The following is a 22,661-nucleotide window of genomic DNA, read 5'->3' as shown; positions in this document are numbered from 1 at the left end:
CAATTAGCTTTCTTATGAAATCTACCTAAAATCTAGGTATTGTGTTTTTATGTTACTGGAAGAAAAACTAAACTACGGCAGACTGAGGCATTGATACAATGAAGGTTTAATCATGTGTTTTATTATTTTTTATTTGTAATATAATAACTAACTCTAAGCCAGTTTTTTTTTTTGTATTTTCTTGCTTCATTTATATTGGTCACTAACAATTTTATGTCATAATGTATTGTTATCTATTGAGATAAAAGTAGAGTACGTTATGAAGTAAGTATATATAACTTTGATAATTATATTTTGCTGATAATTTTGAATGGCATCATTTGTCTTAATTTCATATTGAAGGTATTATTAATTTCATGTAAGGTAAGGTAATTTCATTTTGAACTACTGTAATGAATCGGAATTCCTTTTTTCAGTCAAACATAAAAAAACTGAATTTTATCACTTTTTATTAAATGATTTGGTCAAGAAAACTGGTATTTGTTTTTTGCATTTTAGAATTTTTGTTTGTTAATACTATTAATAATCAGAATAAATTTCAGTTGTTCAGTTATTCTTAAATTAATAATATTTATAAATATACTTATTTAATCTATTTTCAGAGTGTTTATGTAAAATTAATAAAAATATGGATTTATAGGAAATTTTCAGTAACTGTTATTGTATATTTTTCTTATTCTACATTTTCTATTTTAGTAGTGCTGTGATGACTTTTCCATATGTTAATAAAGGGAAAATTTTTTTAATGTTAAGAAAACATAAACAATTAGAGATTAAATAAATTTTAATGAAGATCATGTGCAATGTATAACATGAAGTTTGGTTGAAGAATTCTGGCTGATGAGCAAATAATAGAATAATATTTTTAGTTTATTGGTTTCTCAAGTTTGTCTAGTATGTATCAGTTGATAGAGTCAAATTGATTGGGTAAAACCATACCAGTAATAGTTCTTCAGTTTTTGTTTCTTAGAGGTTATCTGGATGGTTACTCCTTTAATTACCTCATGGAACAGTCAGAATTTTGATTTTTTAATTTAAAATTGTTGGGTTCTAAATGACTAACATCTAAAGTATTTATCTTTATTATTTTTAAATCAGTTTTTGATAGAAAATGTTTCAAACTAGGTATACTACTGTTTTGATTATTCTCTCTAATCCTCAGTGAGAGGATAGTTTGGTTTAGTAATGGTTTTTTTCAAGTAAGCAAAGGTTAAGCTAAGTAGGATTTATAGAATTATAAAAATGCCAATTCAGTTTTTGTTGTGAATGATATTAAAAACAAGTATCATTGTTGTTTTTTTAATTTATGTTACATAACACTTTTCTGATTAAAAAAAATTAGTTATTATTTGTTGATTTTCTTGTGCTTTATTTTTAGGCAACTCAATGGTGGAAAATATTTGGAGAGTTAGAATGTATGGCACTTATAATAGCCTGCTTGTGTCACGACCTGGACCATAGAGGAACAAATAACTCATTCCAAATAAAGTAGGTTTTTGTCATAAACAAATTTTTAAGATATTTTATTTTAATCGCAATAAAGGTTAATAGAATTATTTCTAAGTTAAATTATCGTATGCTATTTTACGAGAATGAATATCAAGTGAATTGTTTATTGACATAGGACAATAAATAATTCATAAAGGAAACTAAATTAGTTTCCTTTATTTATCTTTTTTCTTCTTAGTAGATAGGTAGATGGTAGTGTTCCATGTATATCTGTTGTATTAGTACAAAGCATATATTTTTAAATGTAAAATCTGTTGTAATATTAATGATGTGTTCAAGACATTTATACTGTGATGTCTTACAGGTTGATGTTTGTGTATTTATCTTCATTTTTCTGTGATTTTATGATATTTATGGCAACTGTTAAATAACCACACAGGCACGCATATATATATTATTTTTAACAAAAGCAGAAGTATATAAAATTGTGAGGCCAACAATAAAACATGGACGGTTACAAAAATGTGGGTGAGGAAATTAGAGCTGGTGGAAATATAAATGTTAAGATGGATAAATGTAATAATGAGAACGGACAATATAAGAAAGAATGTATTAGAGCTTGGAGTTAGCAAAGTACAGGCTGCAGGCCAAATCTAGCTCATTGCTTTTTTTTGGTGCATTAGCTAAGAATGATGTTACACTTTCAAATTCTTTTCAAAGTTTGGGCATAGCACTGACAACTGAATTGCAGAGTTAAGAGAAAAACCGCATATGGTGCTCCTGTAGCTCTCATTCACAATGCTCGACGGCCTCTGTTATGCCACATAGTCACAGTTGCAATTTGGCAGAGTTTATAGTATCATGAGTATCCACTATTTTGCTGGTGAATCTGTAATTGTTCTTTGTATTGTGTAATGCTCTTATTTTATGACCAGCGCATATCCATATATAACAAGTTACTGTCGAATCTTGAATAAGAGAAAAGTATACTTTGAATGTCATGCTATTAAAAGGTGGAGTGGAATGTGGAATTTTATCAAATTAGATGACAAGCATTGTGCTTATTGTGCAATGACACTTTTGACACTTTAGTTGCACTATAAGAGTACAATATATGTTATCATTACCAGACTAAGTGTATTTAACACAATACTGTTTACTAGGATCCTGCTGATCACAAGTAAAAGATAAAAATAGTATCATAGGTCATAGTGTCTGCAAATATATGAGGGCTATTTTTTAAGTATGGTCTGATTGGCTGTAGTTATGTAAATTTTTGATGGATGTCAGAACATGCATGTGCCCTGGCTCCTAGTGTGCTTACACAAATGCAGATGCCATTTGTAGTCGTAGTGTCACTGTGTATGGTTTATATTATGAATCTGAAATGTTTCAAATAATTGAGCGACCTGCCAGTTGCGAAATACAGTCTATGATTCGATTTTTGACTGCAAGGAACATGTCAACAACAAACGTTCATCAAATTGTGAAGTTTCTGGGCCTGATTCAACGATGACAGAAAAGTGCATAAATGGGGAACACTGTTCCACTTTTTCACTGATATTCCCACAAGTTTCTAGGTCAGTACCTAGAAAAAAAACTGTGCTCGTGATGGGATCCTAGGCTGATTTCTGAAGAACACCAAAAAGGAGAATGGCTAGTGCTTTTTTAATATTTTTAACCTGATATAGTGAGGAAGGAGATGAAGTTTTGGACCATACAGTCACAGGGGTGAGACATGGGTTTCTCACATAAATTCACCATCAAAGCGGCAGTCAGTGGTTGGTGATAAACAACATCTCCTGTCCAAGTGAAAGCCAAGCAGACAATGTCAACATGCAAGATTGTGGCATCTGTGTTTTGGGATAGACATGGTGTTTTGTTAGTCAATTTTATGTACAAAGGGACAACAGTAAACTCAGCTGTGTACTGCAAGACCTTGATGAAGCTTTGGTGTGCCATACAGAATAAGTGACGTGGCTTACTGTTGGAGTTTTGTTTCTGCATGACAATGCATGACCTCATTCTGCTTCTAAAACTCTAGAGTTAATCATATCTTTTGGATGGGAGCAAATGGACCATCCATTTCTCCCTTCTCCCTTCTTAGTTTCTCTTAAAAATCTCTTGTTCATAGTAATCCTCAATATTTTGGAAGCTTTCATTGTTCTACCGAGTTTCTCTTTCACGTGTTTCATTATTGTAGATCATTACACTCCCTACAAATATTTATAAAATCTTTCTAATTTGATTTTTTTTATTATTAACAGAACTTTTTATTCTATGAAAGTTACTCTTTTTTGAATGTGTCTTCCTTACCTAAATAACAAAAAATTCTGTAAGTTGTGTATGTTACATTTTTCTGTTTTAAAATGTAGTTCTTTATAAAACTTTCTATGTCAATCCATTATGTTAATTCTTTCTTATAATCAGGAATTTATCTCTGAAGAACAAACACACCATACTCTTTATCTTGATTCGTTTTTCTGGTTTCTGCCAAATCCTAACATCTTTGTTTATTCTCTTGGATTGTTAGTTCACTTGTAATTTCTCTTAAATTTTTTTTACTTCTTTTTAATTACATTAACTAAGAAGCAAAAGGGGTATATTACATTCTTTCTTGCTCCTTTCTGAATTAGAAGTTACATTTCTATGTCATTGATGTCTACTTAATCTAATGTCTCCATGTCTACCTAATTTTCTACTTCACGGACTAGCAAAAAATATTAGTCTTTCTTTAATTATGTATTAATTACTGCACATGTGTAGTGCAGTAATATTTTACAATTATTACACTTAATCTTAAAATATTACTACACCTCAAATGTGTGAGTTTGGTGTTTGTAACATTAAGTTACATACTGACATCTAAATAGGTGTTGTTTTATGTATTAACCAATAACTTTGAGTGAATAGTGATTTTGGATATTGAAAATGACTACTCAAGATTTTAACCTTATACTAAAATAATATTTTATAAAATCAGAAATCATTCCGATTTTATTAAATTAATGGATATAACATAAACATAAGATAAACTTGGCTGTACGTATATAAAAAATCATAAACGTTTCAAAAAAATTTCAAGTCATTCTAAACAGGCCATTTGCTCTGTCATTAGTACCTCTGTACTATATGCTTGGCCTGTTAGAAGTAAATCATTGATTTAACATGAGTATACAAAATGGCCACAAAGCTCCTTTTCTTGATATAGTGTACATTATATCAATCCAGGTTGGCAACATTCTATGTCTTCAGGTGATTGTAAAGGTTAATCAGCTACTTTCATTTACCTGAAGTATCAGGTTTGTTAGAAGTTGATGTTATTTTTACATGTTAATTGTGAATTTTGATTTGTGCAGTATTAAATTAAAATGACAGACACAAGTGTATATTCAGTTGAAAGAATTACTGCTAGTATTTGGGTGCATGAACATACAAACGCAAATGAAAACTATGAAATCATAAGACAGATTTATTTAGAGTTTTAGTAAGGAAGCTCTTATCAGTGTAATAACACTTTGAAGATGGGGAAAAAGACTTTTTGCTGAGTCATTTCTTGATTTGAAACAACTTAAATACTCTTACAGTCAATTGAATATTATTTACGATTTCCTCTTAAGACGACAGGAAAAATTCTTCAGTGATACTAAATATTTTCTGTTTACACTTCTGGTAACAATGAAAAAAAGATCTTTGGTTTAAACCCTTTAAGCCTGCCTGTGTAAATAACCTTTTTTACCAGGATGTGACTTTTAGGGAAACTTATTTCAAAGCTCATATGGGGATTTTCCTAATGTTCAGTCACAGAAATCGGTTTTATTTTCTGATGAGTGTGCTTGAGTAATATAGTTCTCAGAACATGTATTTGGTGTAAAGAAAACTCAGTTTTTTTTGAGGAAATCACAGACCACTTGTCACATATGATGATGTGAGCAGCAATATCTGAAATGCTCTGGTAGGACCATACTTTCTGAAAAAAGTGTTAACATACCTTTTTAAATTAGGTGTTACATACATTAATGTACTTTGAAATTATTTAATTCCTCAGCTTTGATTGGTTGGTATGGAATTAACTGTCATTTTACTCCTAGATGGAGCTCCAGCTCCAAGGAGTTTTTAGGGACTTTTTAAATTAATATTTTGAAGGGTGGTGGATCAGTAGGGACCAGAACCTCTATCAGCCCACTGCCATGCACTGATAATTTCAGAAAATTCTGTAGACGCCTAGAAGTCCAGACTCAGCAACCTGTGACAACTCCTTTTGAAGCATAATGAAAGAAAAAATGTTGAGACTAAGGAATTCTTGATGAGTTGAAAACTGTTATTAGATACTGGTTTTGTGATTTTAATCCTTCAACACAGAAGAGAATGTCTAAACACAATTGACAGCTGATAAAACTGTGTGTGACAATGTAAGAGTACATTCAGATGTAATTTAAAGTATGTTTTATATGTAACAAATATTAAATAAATAATGATTTACAATTCATATTTATTATTGTATAGGGACAAAGATCTTTCCATGAGAGGCCACGTTGTAGGTACCATTCACTAAAAAATTCTAAAACGCAGTAAAAGATACAAAAGTTTGGAAGAAAAATTCTGTAATAATGTTTTTTTTTTGTTGAAAAAATTCTGTATTAACTTAATAACATGTGTTCATTTTGCGATGCTCAATATCATGAAATGTGAATTTAATGTTGGGGCAGTCTATTTTGTATTTTGTGAATAGTAACATTCTGGTATGTCATATAATATTAATCTGTGCTAAGGTTATTTTGTTAGTCATTAATACACATTTTAAGATTAACTCTTTTGGGTAAAGAGAGATTTTTGTTAACCTAAGCTTCGTTGAGAGATTTTGCTTTCATGTGTTTTGAAACTATGAAACTTGATTTAGTAGTACCTAAAGAGTGTTTGGTAAATTGTCATAAAACATTAAATTAAATTAGCAAATGATTGTTTTATTATCAAAAACAGAAATTTGTCTTTGTATATATCTGTTTATTTTAAATTCCACTAAATGTATATCTTTATTTAAATTAAACTTTCTTTACAGAGCTTCATCCCCTCTTGCACAATTATATTCTACCTCAACAATGGAGCATCATCATTTTGATCAGTGCATTATGATACTTAATAGTCAGGTAAGTACTTTAGTAGTATCTTACTTTTACAACAGTTGTTGAGAAAATGTTAATGTGTGAATTGTTGACTAAAATAAACATACAAGGGAAGTCCAGAAAATAACTTATTTGTGTGCCTATCGTGGAGATGGGTGGAAATAGAGCCGCCATCTTGGTGTCAATACGTTTCAGTACGCATCAAACTGTCCCAGTGTATGGACTGTGATTTTCTAGTTTGTTCATTGTGAATTATTGAAATGTGTGCTTCAATAGAAAATGCTGCAAGTTGTGAGGTGCGTTCAGTGATAAGGTTTTTACTGGAAAAAAACCTCAAACCAATTGAAATTCATCGGTAACTTTGTGAAGTGTAATAATGAGTGAAGGTGGAATGAGGCAGTGGTGCATTCAGTTTAAAAATGGCAACACCAATGTTCTTGATGAGGACCGCAGTGGTCGGCCTAGCCTTGTAACTGATGAACTGATGATGAAAATCAATGATAAAATTTGTGAAAATCGCCGCATTATGGTTACAGAACTCTCGCTTCATTTCCCCCAAGCTTCACAAAGTTTACTGGATGAAATTGTATCAGGGAAGCTTGGTTATCACAAGTTTTGTGGAAGTTGGGTGCCAAAAATCTAAGGTGGCAGATTTCTACAGAGAAGGAATTGAAAATCTTGTGCATCATTATAAGTGCCTCAATTTAAATGGTGACTATGTAGAAAAATAGTTTAAGATTGTCCCTTTCAAATTTATAAAATAAAATTTTTTTTTTATAAAATAAAAAACCAACCAATTTTTATTTCAAAACGTAAGTTACTTTCTGGTCAGCCCTTGTATTTTCCACTACATAAGTGTAGTTTACTTTGTAAAGAGAAAAGTGAAAATGTTTACGTGGTATGCTGACAATAACCATTGAATTTAGACATTTAATTATTTTTATTAGTAGAAATTTTTATTATTATTAAACTTACATTTCTTCCACTGTTTATTTATTCTAATTTCATAATTTTTTTTCTATTTAAATCTTAATCACAGATATAAGTGTGAGTCATGTCATACAAAACTGATACACACTTAATGTATTAATATTATTATGCTACTTCCACTTCAGATTTACTTGTAAGGAATTTACTTACATCTGTGAAATTTTGCAATAAATGGTACTGTTCAGTTAATAAAATGCAAATATTTTGCCATTATTTATGTTTTGCTTGCAATAATTTATATTATATATGAATTATATTTTGTAAGTATTTATTAATCAATTTATTCAGTGTGTTACTTACTTAACAAAGTTTAGTTCAAAACATAGGGTTTTAATTATTGTTTGTTATCTGCAATTTCTTGATTAAATATCAATAATTTGTATGAAATTCTTGTGGCTTTCAGAAATTACTGTTTTACTTAGCTATTTATTCATACTGCTTGCATTATAAATTAATCTGTAAAGAATATTTCATCTTATTTTCATATTAGATGAAATTATTCATAACACACTAAAAGGGCCATTATGTTTACAATACATAATGGCCCTTTTAGTGTGTATGATGTCGAAAGGAGTCAAGTGTGTTCTCTTTTATGCTTGGAACTGGCTAAGGTATTCTTTTTATTTTATTTAACAGACAGAGAAAGAAATAATTGGTGATCTATTTCATACACAGGAATTTTATCAAGTGAATTGGAAAAATCAAGTAATCAAAAAACAAATATTAATAAAAAAAATTCCATAATACCTGTGCTGTGACTTATAACCAAGAGCACCATGGCATGGCATTCTGCTGACCTAAGAGTACTTAAAAATATTTTTTGTTTGTTGACCAAGTCAATTAAATTTTTTAGTTCTTTTTAATTTCTTTTGTTGCATTCATATAAAATGAAGAAATGAAACTATATTCACTTTTAAATTGTTTTTTTTTTTTTTTATTATTGGCAGGTTTTCACTTTAGTTAAGCAGTTATCATCTGGTTGCATGACAGTTTTGAGTTGCAGTTAAATTGTTTAATTAAAATAATTTCAAATGTCACATGATTTTTTTTTTATAGATTTATAAATATTACATTTTTTCAGGGAAATCAGATTCTTGGCAATTTATCACCTGATGAGTATTCAAGAGTTATAAAGGTCCTGGAAGATGCAATTCTCTCCACTGATCTTGCTGTCTATTTCACGTGGGTCAGATTTCAGTAAACATATTATGTAGTAGTTGTTATTAAGAGTTTTTTTTTTAATTTTTAAATCTTTGGTAACTGAAAATTTTTATTGAAAATTAAATTCCAATAAACATTGTGATGTAGTTAAATCTCAATGTGAATTGGGTGAAAATTGATGTGAATCTGAAAAGCCCCTCTGTAATTAGATAATAACATGAGTTAGTATTATGTTAATATCAATCAGAAAAGAACCTTAGAGGTGATATTTTAATTTATTAAAATTTAATAAGTGAAGTCTTTTTAAATTGCTTGGAAAATTTTGTTACTTTCTTGTTAATATGTTTCTTTATTGAGGAAAAATTATCAGTTTTTTATTTCAGACATATTGTTTCTACCTAAATCAAAGTAAATTTCAGGTTAATGTAATGCAATGTACGAGGACTGTTTTTTTTTTTCAATCTCTGATGGGCTATAAAAAAAGACACATTGACATAACAAAATGACATTATTACTAAAAGTTGAGTAATATCTAACTAATTTGTTGTATCGCGACACCAGCTTTCCTATGCCCTCTTCAAAGAAGTTTGCTGCTAGTGAGGTAAGGTATGTCTTGACACCCTCGTGAAGTTCTTCTTTGGTGGTGATGTGTTGTCTGCCCAACCATACCTTCAATTCTCAAAAGAGGTAAAAATCACTAGGTAATCACAAGTGTGGACTATACGGTGGTGGATGGTCAAAAACTTCCACTTGAATTGTTTGAGAAAGGTCTTGCATCATGTTGGCGCAGTGAAGCCATCTATTATGCATCAAAGCCATATCGGTTAAGAGCATGCCTCTTCATTTGTTTTGGATCACTCTGCAGAGGCAACGTATAGATTCACAATAAACTTCCTTTGTTACTGTTGTCCTCTGCTCTATAAAATCCACTAACAAGACACCTTTATGGCCCCAAAAAACTGTAGCCATTGTTTTTCTGTTGCTCAGTGTCTGTTTGAACTTTTTCAGCTTGTTTGGAGAAGTGTGCATTTACTGCTTAGACTGTTCTTTGGTTTTTGGATTATCATATTGGATCTAAGTCTCATCGCCAGTAACAATAGACTTTAAAAACTCTTCCCCCTTATTATCGTAATGCATGAGAAACATTAAGGCTGACAACATTCACTGCGTTTTGTGATCTTCACTCAGTATTTTTGGGACCCAACTTGCACGCAGTTTCTGGTGTACTAGTTCTATAGTCTCTATTGTGTACAGAAAAGACCTGAAATTTCTGGGATTTCTGCAGAAAGTTACACTTATTGTAAACCTCCATTTCTCGTGGACAAAATTATTAACATGGTCAACCAGGTGTTCAGTAGCGGCAGACTTGCGTCTATGTCCTACCGTCTTTATGGTCATCTGTTCGCCCTTCTTTAAATTTCTTATACCATTCCACTGATATCATAAAATAATATTTTCATAGAATAATTCCTGTACACTGTCATCACTAATAAAGTTTTCACCATACACTAGGCTCATTCTGCGATTGATTTCAGTAGCACTATATCCTTCTGCTTGCAGAAAATGTATCACACTTTGTAACTCACACTTGGTGGGAGCATTTATCCTAGTGGTCATGTACAACTGCCTATAGCTCGGTTCAGACTGACGCTATGGAGCCGGCAATGGCAGAGTTTGTGGTGGGGGGATGGTGCAATTGAATGATGCGCAGATGGCTCTTATCTATCTATTGTTTACTTAGATGCACGATTAGATCTTGAAAAAAAAACAGCCCTTGTATATGTAAGACTACAAGGTAAAAGACTGAAATGTGTGCATTAAATTCACAAAAAACCCACATAGTTGGTAGAGTGGAAGTGTTTGGCGACGCCCATTGTAGTTTTTCATTATGTTGACCATTTCCACTAACATTACCCCAGCTACTTGGGCTTTGCTGAGGTCATTCTTTGTACTGGATATGATTTCATAAAATTTTAGTTCACAATACTTAGTAAAATTAAAAAAAAAAAGTAATTTTATTAAAAATTTTGACTAGAGCCGTTAAAATGTTATAATCATTAAAGTTTTTTGTGTTAATTTTTTAATGAAATTACATTCATGCAACAAAATTGGAAAAAAACACATGAGCAACTAGGAGGGATGGTGTTGTTTGGCCTATTTATTTAATTTTTTGTGCCCAACTATGTCTCGTTTAAAGCTGTGACTAAATCAACTAGAACGTTTCATTTAAAAACATAAAAGATATTCAGGAGAGTTGCCTAACTGGTAAGACATTTTTTTTTATCTGTGTAGCAGTAAAAAATACTACCATTATTATTTAGTGATTAGCATACTGCTTCTAGGTCAGCTGGTCAAGATTTAATTCCTGACCACAATTTGTCATTTGCCACGTACCTTTTCATTTATTTCATTTTCTTTGTTAAAGGTGTGTGCAAACAATGTCCAAGATCATAGTGACAAAAAAATTTACCTTCACCATTTCATTTACATTGTCTTATTCGGATTAAATTTTTTTCTGTGCTCAGATTTTTATATCATCTTTTTTCATAGAATAATGAGTCAAATAAATGTTATAGAAATAAACTTATAACTGTTAACTGTTAAAGAAATAAAATATAACTGTTAAAGAAATAAAATCCTAGTATCTGTTTTCAATGTTTTACATTCTTTTTTTCTTCTAAAAAAATCATTTCTGTATTTCTATGAAAAGAAAAAACTAGCAAATTGCTATATTTCATGTCTCAATAGATTCTGGTTTTCTAAATTGTCTGAATCTATATTTAGTGAATTTATAACCATTAAGTGACTGTAATAAATGTAATTATCTGTACTATTAAGCAGCTTGCCCTGACTCGACTGAACTACCTGACTGACTAATCAATGCCCAGAAAAAACTGCTGAAGATAAATCGATGCAAATTTGTATGCATGTTCTTCTTACGTCTAAGAAAGCATGAATTTAATGAACACAGAGGAAGTCCAGGGGGCAGAGCACCCTGGTAATTATAATTAAAAAGTAATTGCAATTAAATTGTGAAGGTAATTAATTTAAAATCATTTGGATTGTAAAATTATTCTTTTATTAACCTCGTTGATCTCATTTTTGAATGGTCAGTATGAAGATTATGTTTGTGAAATAATTCTCTATCTGTATTCATATACAAAGCATTGTTGATGAATCATGTTTTAAATAAAACAATTTCTGTTAGAAATATGCAAAAAAGTTCAAGTTATTGTTAAAATAAACTAAAAATTACTTAATTTAAAAAAAAAAATTTCCATATCAAAATTAGCATAAGAATTTCACAACTTAGGAGCAATTTTTGGTCCTGATCCAAAAAATCTTTCTTTTAAAACAGATTTAACATAAAGTAATGGCCAGAAATTGTTATAGAGGATTAAGGAAAATATGAACTTGATTGGCTGCTAATGTTGTTCACTTTAGTTGGACAGTGAAGCATTGCTGATAAAAACTGCAGTTGAGAGATCTTTGTTATCTATGGCTGATTCAATGTCGGAAAAAATTTTTATTTTATAAATGAAGAAATTTTTATAAAATCAGTGAAATACAGAGCAAAAAATGGTACCATTATAAAAAACAAATGTTTCTAAAATTCAAGCAGTTATTGGGCTTAGTACTTGTCATGTCCAGGAAATTATGTTCTGGGTTTGTATTTGATAGACAGTGAATGTTTATTTAGTTTTAGGTTAATAAATAGGACATAAAAATACTAGTTAAAAAATACTTCTAGTTGTCTGATGTAAAAACCAAATATTTAATATACATTATCCCATACCCAAGGATTTGAAATTATGCAGAAAATTTACCTGTTGCAATACATTTATCAAAGAACTTTTACAGGCTGTAACTGGAAGCAAGGGAACATTACTTTCTTTTTAACTTTCAGTCCTTTTGCTCACACTATGTTTGATACTTACAAACTAAACTTTTTGCAAATGTTGTGAAAACATAAATCTGAGATCACAACTAAAATGTGGGATCTTCCAGCTCTTGGTGTGGTAGTAAAAAACAATGAAATAAACAAGATGATAAATGTATTCTTCATTCAGTAACCTATATAAATGGATAATCATAATCAGTGACCTAGTAAAGCAGATAAAGAAAAATTTTATGACTGCACCTAATATGCTCTTGAAGTATTTGATGAGATTTTACTACCTCTCCTAGTTTTAGAAAAACCAGGAGATTGGTCTTATCGAACGGAGTAAAGGGCTGTCATACTAAGCATGTGGAAAAGAAGCCTTTGTTCAGCTTTTAAAAAACACCTTTAGCAGAGATGTAACAAACAACAAATTAACAGTAATTCAGTATTAAGAGTATAAATGGACAGCATTCATACAGAAGAATCTAGGAAAATTAGTGTTTTCTGTTGGCTATAAAAAGAAGAAAGGCTTGGCTTGGATGTACAAAATGAAAAAAAGTTTTTATGGATTATTATGCAATGCAGTTTCTTGAATACTACAAAAAATTAAATGGTAAAAAATCACCTTATTTAAAAATATTCGTGTTAATACTTTATGAATAATTAAAAATAACTTTCCCAAGAGTAGTCTGACAGACTATGTATTATGACTAGTATATGTATTTTCAGGATTAAAATAAATTATATAAAAATTACTAAATACAGTGTAAACAGAGTAGTGAAGCAAGTACAAAATTAACGGCAGTACCCAATGAACTTAAAATTCCAATTTTACGTATAAAAATTATAAACAAATATTTTCCAGTATGTAACTAATTCATTATTAAATGTGCCCTATGAAAATTAACTTTTTTTGTAGAAAGAAGTGTGCAATTTAGTGAAAATATAAAAATTCATGATATTTATACAAAGGAGTTTGGGAAAGCAAGATGCTGTAGATGCGTGTGGCCCAGTTACCATGACTTGGACACGTATGATCTAAAACAGTTCTTGTTATTGGAGCATGGATTTGGCATTCTGTTGTATTGGACTGTGGTTTTATTGTGTGTTGTATTGGACTGTGGACTGTAAAAGGAGCAGTTAGAAAAAAAAAATGTTTAATTTATATGTACTGTTTTTTTATAATGTGAAATTTTTAACAGGAAAAGAGGTGCATTTTTGAGCTTAGTCAGAGCATCAGCATATAACTGGAGGCATGAAGATCATAGAGAACTTTTAAGAGGCATGACAATGACTGTTTGTGATCTGGCAGCAATTACCAAACCATGGAATGTTGAAAAAAGGGTATAGATAATTTTTTTTTACAGTATTATTTTTTGTTTTATATTTTTAAATTTATCACCAATAATTATGTGTATATTTATGCATGTTCTCGTGTATTTACAATTTATTGTTTTTAGTAATATAATATGCTGTCCTTTCTTAGATTTCATTTAGTAGGTGTTTATAATTTACTTTTAAAAGAAATACTATATAATACAAAATTGTTCTGACTATGTCACACCCAGTAATCATAAAATATTGTTAAAAGGTAACGTAGCAAAATAATGTTTAAGGTAAGGTAAGTGGAAGATGGTGTGTTATTTCCCAACCCACCGGGTTGGTCTAGTGGTTAACGCGTCTTCCCAAATCAGCTGATTTGGAAGTCGAGAGTTACAGCGTTCAAGTCCTAGTAAAGCCAGTTATTTTTACATGGATTTGAATACTAGATGGTGGATACCGGTGTTCTTTGGTGGTTGGGTTTCAATTAACCACACATCTCAGGAGTGGTCGAACTGAGAATGTACAAGACTACACTTCACTTACACTCATATATATATCATCCTCATTATCCTCAGAAGTATTATCTGAATGGTAGTTACCGGAGGCTAAACAGGAAAAAGAAAAAGAAAAAGGTGTGTTATTTCCTAACAGGTTTGTCAGATTTCATGTAGTTTAGTAATGTGATTATAATTTAAAGGAAAATTTTTTTTTTTAACTTTCTTAAAGATCATCAAGTTCCACAGTTTGTGGATTTTGTTACATATCACTAAAAGCTTATGTCTAAGACTGTGTGGTTTTTTTTTTTTGTCTTCAGTCATTTGACTGGTTTGATGCAGCTCTCCAAGATTCCCTATCTAGTGCTAGTCGTTTCATTTCAGTATACCCTCTACATCCTACATCCCTAACAATTTGTTTTACATATTCCAAACGTGGCCTGCCTACATAATTTTTTCCTTCTACCTGTCCTTCCAATATTAAAGCAACTATTCCAGGATGCCTTAGTATGTGGCCTATAAGTCTGTCTCTCTTCTTTTAACTATATTTTTCCAAATGCTTCTTTCTTCATCTATTTGCCGCAATACCTCTTCATTTGTCACTTTATCCACCCATCTGATTTTTAACATTCTCCTATAGCACCACATTTCAAAAGCTTCTAATCTTTTCTTCTCAGATACTCCGATTGTCCAAGTTTCACTTCCATATAAAGCGACACTCCAAGCATACACTTTCAAAAATCTTTTCCTGACATTTAAATTAATTTTTGATGTAAACAAATTATATTTCTTACTGAAGGCTTGTTTAGCTTGTGCTATTCGGCATTTTATATCGCTCCTGCTTCGTCCATCTTTAGTAATTCTACTTCCCAAATAACAAAACAGAAGATTAATGATTAATATATATATATATATTTATATATTATTTATTATATACATATATATTTTTTTATATATATTTATATTTTATAGAACATGATTAATATATCGTGTTGGTTCAAGGTAAGTAATAAAAATGGCATGGTGTGTATTGTAAGGATATGTAAGTAGCTGTAATTAATTAATATTCTTCTTTTTTATGTAATTTGTTTTATTTTTTTTTTTAAACATTTCAATCTTGTTATATAAATTTGAAACATTGTAACAAATTATAGATTGATTGGTTTGTAAACTGCTTGAGCGAAGTGGTTTTGGGAATGAGTTTTTCTCACCCTGAATCAAAAGGACTTAGTTAAAAATAAATCTAAAATAATGAAATTATAAAAATAAGATTAAAAAAATTCCGATTGTCTTAATTTTCTTATAACATGTATGTATGTCTAGAGTAACAAGCACCCATTGCTAAGCTAAGGCAGTAGGAGTGAAATGGTATCCTGTTGTTTTTTCACAAAGTTGAATTTATTGTAATACATCAGTATATCAAGCTCATTGAAAAGTAGGTTCTTCTCTATAAATAACATATTCACTTAGTTTACTGGAGGCACTGATTGTATTATGAAAATTAATTTCTTTCAGAGAAAATATTCTTACTTGTTTCTTGGGTCTTGAGTACTTTACATGAAGAATAAAGACTAGAGTTACATGAAAACTGTGGTATATATATTGTAAAATGACAAAATGTATTTTATTAATCGTGAATAAATTACTGCAATTTTTATAGATAAACAATCTATTTACAGTAAAGATTATTGCTCAGGTTGTAGGTTTTACAGTTCCTATTAATAATAAAATATTTGCTGCAATTTTTCATGCTAATTTACATTTATAAATTTTAACATGTACTTCTTATATACTCTATGATGTTATTTTATATCTGTATATGAGGTCTGTTCAGAAAATAACCAAACATTTTTAATTACATGGCAACGAAGGTATTTAGTGACCCCCTCTGTCACCATATATTCTTGGATTGTTGATATTGGTTGATGTTCTGGCTGTCTTTGGGTTCAGCGCGCTCTATTGCGAGTGGCTGGCAAGTTACACACTCGGTAAGATGAGGTCGAAGTGTATACGCATCATACGGACTTTGTGTGATAGACATGAGTATTAGCGTGATTATTCCTTCTTGTGGGTCATAAATAGTTATATTTCATTATTTGTTTAGAATTTACTTACAGACGATTTATATTATCACATATGTTAATTTACGATTCTATGTTCTGACGTTTTTATAATAAGTATTTCAATTAGTTTACAGTAATAAATGTATGCTTTTCACGCATTCAGTGATTTAATTCAGACACCTAATACAGCCCACCTTTAGATTAATTACCTTGCGTTTCCAGATATTTCATTTAGTTTTCGTTTTATTATTATTTGAGTAGTGTTAGTATTAATTTTTGTAATGTGTGATTTTCAAGTGCAATGATGCAACTTAAAATTTTGTGTTGTAAACTAACACAGAAACATTTTAACATTTGAAACAAGCTTATGAAGTTGATGCTGTGGGTTGTACGCAATATACGAATGGTTTTCACTATTTAAAAGTGGTCATCAGTGAATTGAAAATGACCCTTGACCAGGAAGGCCTTAATTTCAGCTGATGACACTCGTGTTCAGAAAATCAATGGTCTGGTGTGTGCAAATCGCTGATTGATCATCAAAGAACTTGCAGAAGAGGTTAGAATCTCAGTTGGACCATGCCACGACCTTTTGACATGAAAAATTGAACATGCATCGAGTTCCAACAAAGTTTGTTCTTCGTTTGATGGCTGAACAGCAGAAAGAATATTGAGTGAATGTTTTTGGCAACTTAAGATGCAAAGGCTCATAATGAGCGATGAAAGCTGGGTTTATGGCTATGACATTAAGAAAAAAGTTCAATCATCATAGTTGATTGGCAAAGGATCTCCACACCCCAAGCAAGTATGTCAGTCTCAATCCAATGTCAAAGTGATGCTCACTGTTCTTTTCAATTTAAATGAAATTGTGCATTGTGAATTCTTGCCTCAAGGTGGAACAGTGAACCATGATAACATTAAAGCAAATTTGTCATGGACATTAAAAACCATTTAAAATATAGTTATCCAGCACTGCTTCGCGCAATTTTAACACCACTGAGAAAAGTGCATGAATAGGGGAGGGGTGTACTTTGAAGGGGATTACAAGGACCAGCAATCTGTAAAATTAATACTGAAGATTAAGTCCGGTTATTTTCTGAACAGACCTCATATGTTAAATAAATGTGTTTAACTTGATGATTTAGATGGTAATGGTTTTTAAGGTGACGATTAGATGGGTATAAGAATTAACATTATAATATTTTCATATTACAGTTTGATGTGCTTTGGATCACTTCTTTCTGCATTCTATTTTGATTGTTAAATAACTTGTTCTAACATTTTAAAAATAATTAATGTAAATAATTTCTTTGTTAAATACCATTTCTTTTATCAGGTGGCAGAGCTTGTATCAAGTGAGTTTTTTGAGCAAGGAGACATAGAACGACAGGAACTAAACATTACTCCTATTGTAAGTTGTTTTAACATTTTGTTTTTTCAAAAATAATTCCAGTATTATAATGATAAAACTACTCCTGGTTTGCGATACTGTAACTCCAAAATAGTTGTATATATTTTAATAAATATACAAAGCAATACATTTCATTTCTTATGTAGATGTGTATTTATCTGAAAAGAAAACTCACAAAACATGTTAATAAACATAAAAAAATCTAAAAACATTGTAAAACATTTTTTTAAAAAGTGTGTTAATCCATTTCCGGTTTAAAAAAGTATGATATAAGAACTCAAGTAGTTTTCTTCTTTCTCTTTTTACATAAGAAATGCAGTTTTGGTGTGTTGACATAATTAGTAAGTAGGTTTTGCAATAAAAATTATTTACCGTTATGACTATAATGTATATTAATAATTTACATTAAGTATAATTACAATTTTGTTAATTTAAATATCTGCAGGAATTTCTGTAAACAAATCTAAATATTACTTTTAAGTACTCTATTCTGAAGAATGAAAATCCTACTTAATTGTGTTTTCTTGCAAAGTTTATGATTAGTTCATGTGGTATTGTTGGAAATACAATTCTGTAACATATTTAATAATAATTTAATGTTTGTAATCTTTTAAGAATTTTTGTTGCTTAAATATTAGATCACGATCTAATTTATTAACAACAACTGTTACCAACCTAAAGAACTAATACCAATAGTCAACTTTCATGGGATCCTGCATCATCAGTCTGCACATAATTTCACAATTACATGAACAAATAGCAAAAACAAAAAAAACGAAATTAAAACTTAGAAAATAAAAATTTAGAAAACATAAACCCTAACAACCACAAAATTTGTAACAACACAACTTCACTGCCATATTGGAATGATTTTTTTTATAGTTTTCTGTGTTATTGTGTTTGGTGGCTAAGTTGTTGTTTTTTGAGTTTAATTGGCACAGTGTCAGTATGTGAATGAATTATTTGAATTGTCAGAAAGTTTTAACACATACAGATGTCATCTGAATGTGTTAAAACATTACTACAGTTTTCCCCTTCAATATCATTTAACATGTAAATAAGCAACGATGGTCGAGAATTGAATGTGTAACTTCTTTTTTACAACTACAAAAGTAGATTTAATATTTTTCTGTTTCTTTGGATAAAATTACACCACATAAGGTTCTGTTGTTAAATTTGAATTTAATTAATTGAATCTTGGCAAGACCAACTTGATGCAGTTTCTGTAAAAAATTTCATTAACATTACTGAATTAGGTTGCTCAGATTATTAATATTCTAAATATTTTATTTTGTTGATCAGTTTTAAAATTCATAGAGCGCAATTGTTAGATTGTTGTTCTGTGAAACCATATTTGTGTATTTTTAAAACATTTTAGTTCATAAGAAATTAGAATATTTTAGGTGAAAATTATACTAACAGTCGCTGATAATTAATTTTTCAAACAATTTACTTTGATTCAGTAACAGAAGTTGGTTGATATTGAGTCATGTTTATTTTTTTTTTATTTCCAGTATGGTATAAGGCTTAAATTATTTCTATCAAACTAATTTCTTAAATTATTTATGCACTTCATATAGCCTTTGCCAACACATTTGTTTTTATTTAAAAACCTGAATTTATGATAAAATATTTTTTACTTGTGAGAATTATCTACAAATATGAACAAGATTTACATATAGTAAAACATAACATTTCTTAATTCTTCTTGACATGGTAGAAAGTTTCTAAGTTGTAAGGTCTAAATTTTAATGAGTTTCTATTTAACTGAAAATTTAGAAATTTATTAAAATTTAAAAATATAACCAGTCAATTTGAATGTTATTCTCGGATGGTAAATTTCTAAAAATTGCTAATTTTATACAGTTACATAGTTGTAAAATAGTAGTGCTTTTTACTAAATAATTTTACTTTTTTTCCAGGACATAATGAATAGGGAAAAACAGGACCAGTTGCCTGCTATGCAGGTTGAATTTATTGATTCTATCTGTCTTCCTATTTATGAGGTAGTGTATTATAATACTTATAAAAACATACATTCAATTTTTTTTTAGCTTTACATATATGTAAAGCTTTACACATATGTACATTTCTGTATGACAATAAATATAATGAAAAACCATACTGTTGTATAGGATGGTCCTTACATTATATTGTCTTTCTTTAATTACATTTCCTTATAGCAAATAAAAGACTTCTTTATAATTTGTAAAAAGATCAGTTAGTAGTGGTAAGATTTAGATCATCAAGAAAGGCAAACTCTGATTCAGAGAGAAGAGAGATAAGCCTGTTGCCACCGGGTTTCAACTTGTATGTTGAAAAATAAGATAGATTTTAGTAACTTTAAAAAAAATTAATTATTGTGATTTTCCAGTGATATTGTTCTTTTACCATAAATAAAAAAATGATTAGCAGTTGTGAGTGGTATATATATATATATATATATTACTAGGAAAGAAATTTGATTTAAAAATAAATCAGAGAAGCCAAGAAAATGAAATGTAATAAAATGTGGATAGTGAGAATTAAATATTAAGACACTGCAAATATACCAGACAAGAAAGAATTTTCTTATGTATTATTTGTTTGGTGTATGTAAATTATTATTTGTAAATGATGAACAAAACGTTGTTCATCATTTACGTTACTGAAAAGATCAAAAAGCAGACTAGCACAAGAAAGTACAGTGTAGGTCTATATCCAGGTTTGATTAATTTGGTGACAGGAGTGTGTAGAGGATAAAAACGAGAGGAAGACAAAGTCTGGCATTTATGAAACGGATAAATGAGAAAGTAGGTTGTAGTAACTATTTTGAAGTTAAAAGAATACAGAGCAGAAGGGAGAATAATATCAAACTAGTCAAAAGGGACATAAAAAAATTATTTACTGTATGTAATATATGTTTATGAAGAATCGTGTATTTCATGGTGTGTGGATATTTATACCACTACTTTACTTTTATACTTTTATTACTTTTTATTTACCTTATACTTTTATTTACATATTTTTTAATGTAGATGCATCTAAAATACCACAACAAAATATTTTTTAATAGATTTTAATTGTCTTTCTTTCATGTTTCTTTCAAAATGTAACTAACTACTTATTACCGTAACTACTGCTTATTAACGTCAAACAGCAATCCAAAAAAACAGTTAAAAAATGTATGCCATCCATTCTGTAAAATTGAGGGTAAATGTTTTATAGAAATTTTTCAAACTATATAGCATTAATTTCAAAATTAATAAATCACAATTCATATTAGTCTTTTCATGAATTTTATCATTTGTGTATTAAGTATCTACATTGATGCAAAGAATATTGACCTGAAATTTTTTTTACTCTTATTCATATTTAGGAATGATTGTTAAGGAGTACAATATTAATTACAGTTAGTTTTAGTATTTCAATATGTAAATTTTAAATATAATAAATAAGTAAAATCTTATAATAATTAGATATTTTAACATGTGAATTTTAAAAATTGTATGAATATTTGACATATTTTTAAATATAAAATGAAAAGTTGTAAAAAAAAAACTAGTTGAAAATTCAATAATGAATAATAATGTAAATAACTGTAACATGTAAGCGACCTTTGAACAACTTTGTTGTATATATAGACATTTTGCTTAGTCGCAGCTTTAATGGAACAAAACTGTTGTGGAATGGTTACCTTCCTTTTGCTTTCTTTTGCTGATTTGCAAAAATCTTCTTAATTCATTGAAATTTCATCCAGTTTTCTTACTTCCTTATTGATAAATAGTACAGATTACTAAATGTTTTGGGGATGGATAAACAATTTTTTTAAAAACATTTTAATAAATTAGAATGTTTTTAAAACATTCTAATTAATTAGGAAACAATCTTCAAAACAAATCATGAACCAAATTTTTTGTGAATTCACATCAATGAGTTACGTGGAGTTGTATTTTAGCTATTAGAATAGTTGCTAGCAATTTATAAACTATACATTTTTATTAATAAATTATTTCAGGCATTTGCAGAACTCTCTGAACCATTGAAGCCACTTGTAGAGGGAGTTAGGGAGAATAGAGCCCACTGGCAAGCCATTGCTTTACAGAACAGCCAAAAGTGGAGGGACCAAGAAATGGAAGAGGAGGAGAATAGTCCTTAGCTATTTACCATATAGGTAATTTATTCTTGTTAAAATAACTTGTTAGAAAAGTATTTCTGCTCATTAAGAAAAAAAATTAACTTGCATAAGATTTAAATACAGCATCAGTCACTTTTATTAATGAACTTTTTGCTAGTGTGTGGGTATTTGTTTTAATGCTTTGCTTGTTGGGCTGTAAAATATTATTTTAGATTTTTATTATACAGTGACTAAATATTAATATTTTGGTTATGCAATAACGGAATTATTTCAATCATGACTGAGGATGCAGGATCCCACAATAGTACTTCCATGAAAAATTAAGGTAAGCTAATGAATAATGAGCTAACTAATGAATTTTGAAAAGTCTTGTCTTACCTCATTAGGTATTCTGCATTAGGTACAGAATTTAAACACACACACACACACACCCCACACCCCCCCCACACACACACACAAACAACAACAACAACAACAACAATGATAAAAACAGTAGTTTTGTTATCTGTTTATAATGACCTTTTTTTAGTATTTTGAGAGGTTAAGTACCTATGTCTGCTACAAAAGTAGGTGTTACTTCTGTTTGAATGAAGAGTGAACACATTCATGCTACAATTAATTGAAAATCAGTAATTTTGGTGTAAAGGAAG

General features: G+C 29.7%; 1 protein-coding gene across 9 annotated transcripts in view; it reads left to right on the top strand.

The window, feature by feature from the left end:
* The window catches only part of LOC142329797 (dual 3',5'-cyclic-AMP and -GMP phosphodiesterase 11-like), a 623,752-nt gene that overhangs the window by 593,573 nt on the left and 7,518 nt on the right, over positions 1–22,661 (top strand). For 8 of the 9 annotated variants that reach the window (XM_075374625.1, XM_075374633.1, XM_075374652.1 and 5 more), the window contains 7 exons: positions 1,379–1,488; positions 6,509–6,596; positions 8,644–8,744; positions 13,809–13,950; positions 17,820–17,894; positions 19,817–19,900; positions 21,892–22,047. In XM_075374625.1, the coding sequence (XP_075230740.1) occupies positions 1,379–1,488; positions 6,509–6,596; positions 8,644–8,744; positions 13,809–13,950; positions 17,820–17,894; positions 19,817–19,900; positions 21,892–22,032 (741 nt within the window). In that variant the 3' untranslated portion in view covers positions 22,033–22,047. Of the gene's footprint in view, positions 1–1,378; positions 1,489–6,508; positions 6,597–8,643; positions 8,749–13,808; positions 13,951–17,819; positions 17,895–19,816; positions 19,901–21,891; positions 22,048–22,661 lie in introns of those variants that run through there. The other variant, XR_012757596.1, reaches the window with a different exon arrangement.

This window comes from Lycorma delicatula, chromosome 1 (genome assembly GCF_047948215.1).
Source record: "Lycorma delicatula isolate Av1 chromosome 1, ASM4794821v1, whole genome shotgun sequence".
NCBI lineage: Eukaryota > Metazoa > Arthropoda > Insecta > Hemiptera > Fulgoridae > Lycorma > Lycorma delicatula.
The sequence above is the reverse complement of the archived record's forward strand: the minus strand, read 5'-3'. Positions and strand labels throughout refer to the sequence as shown.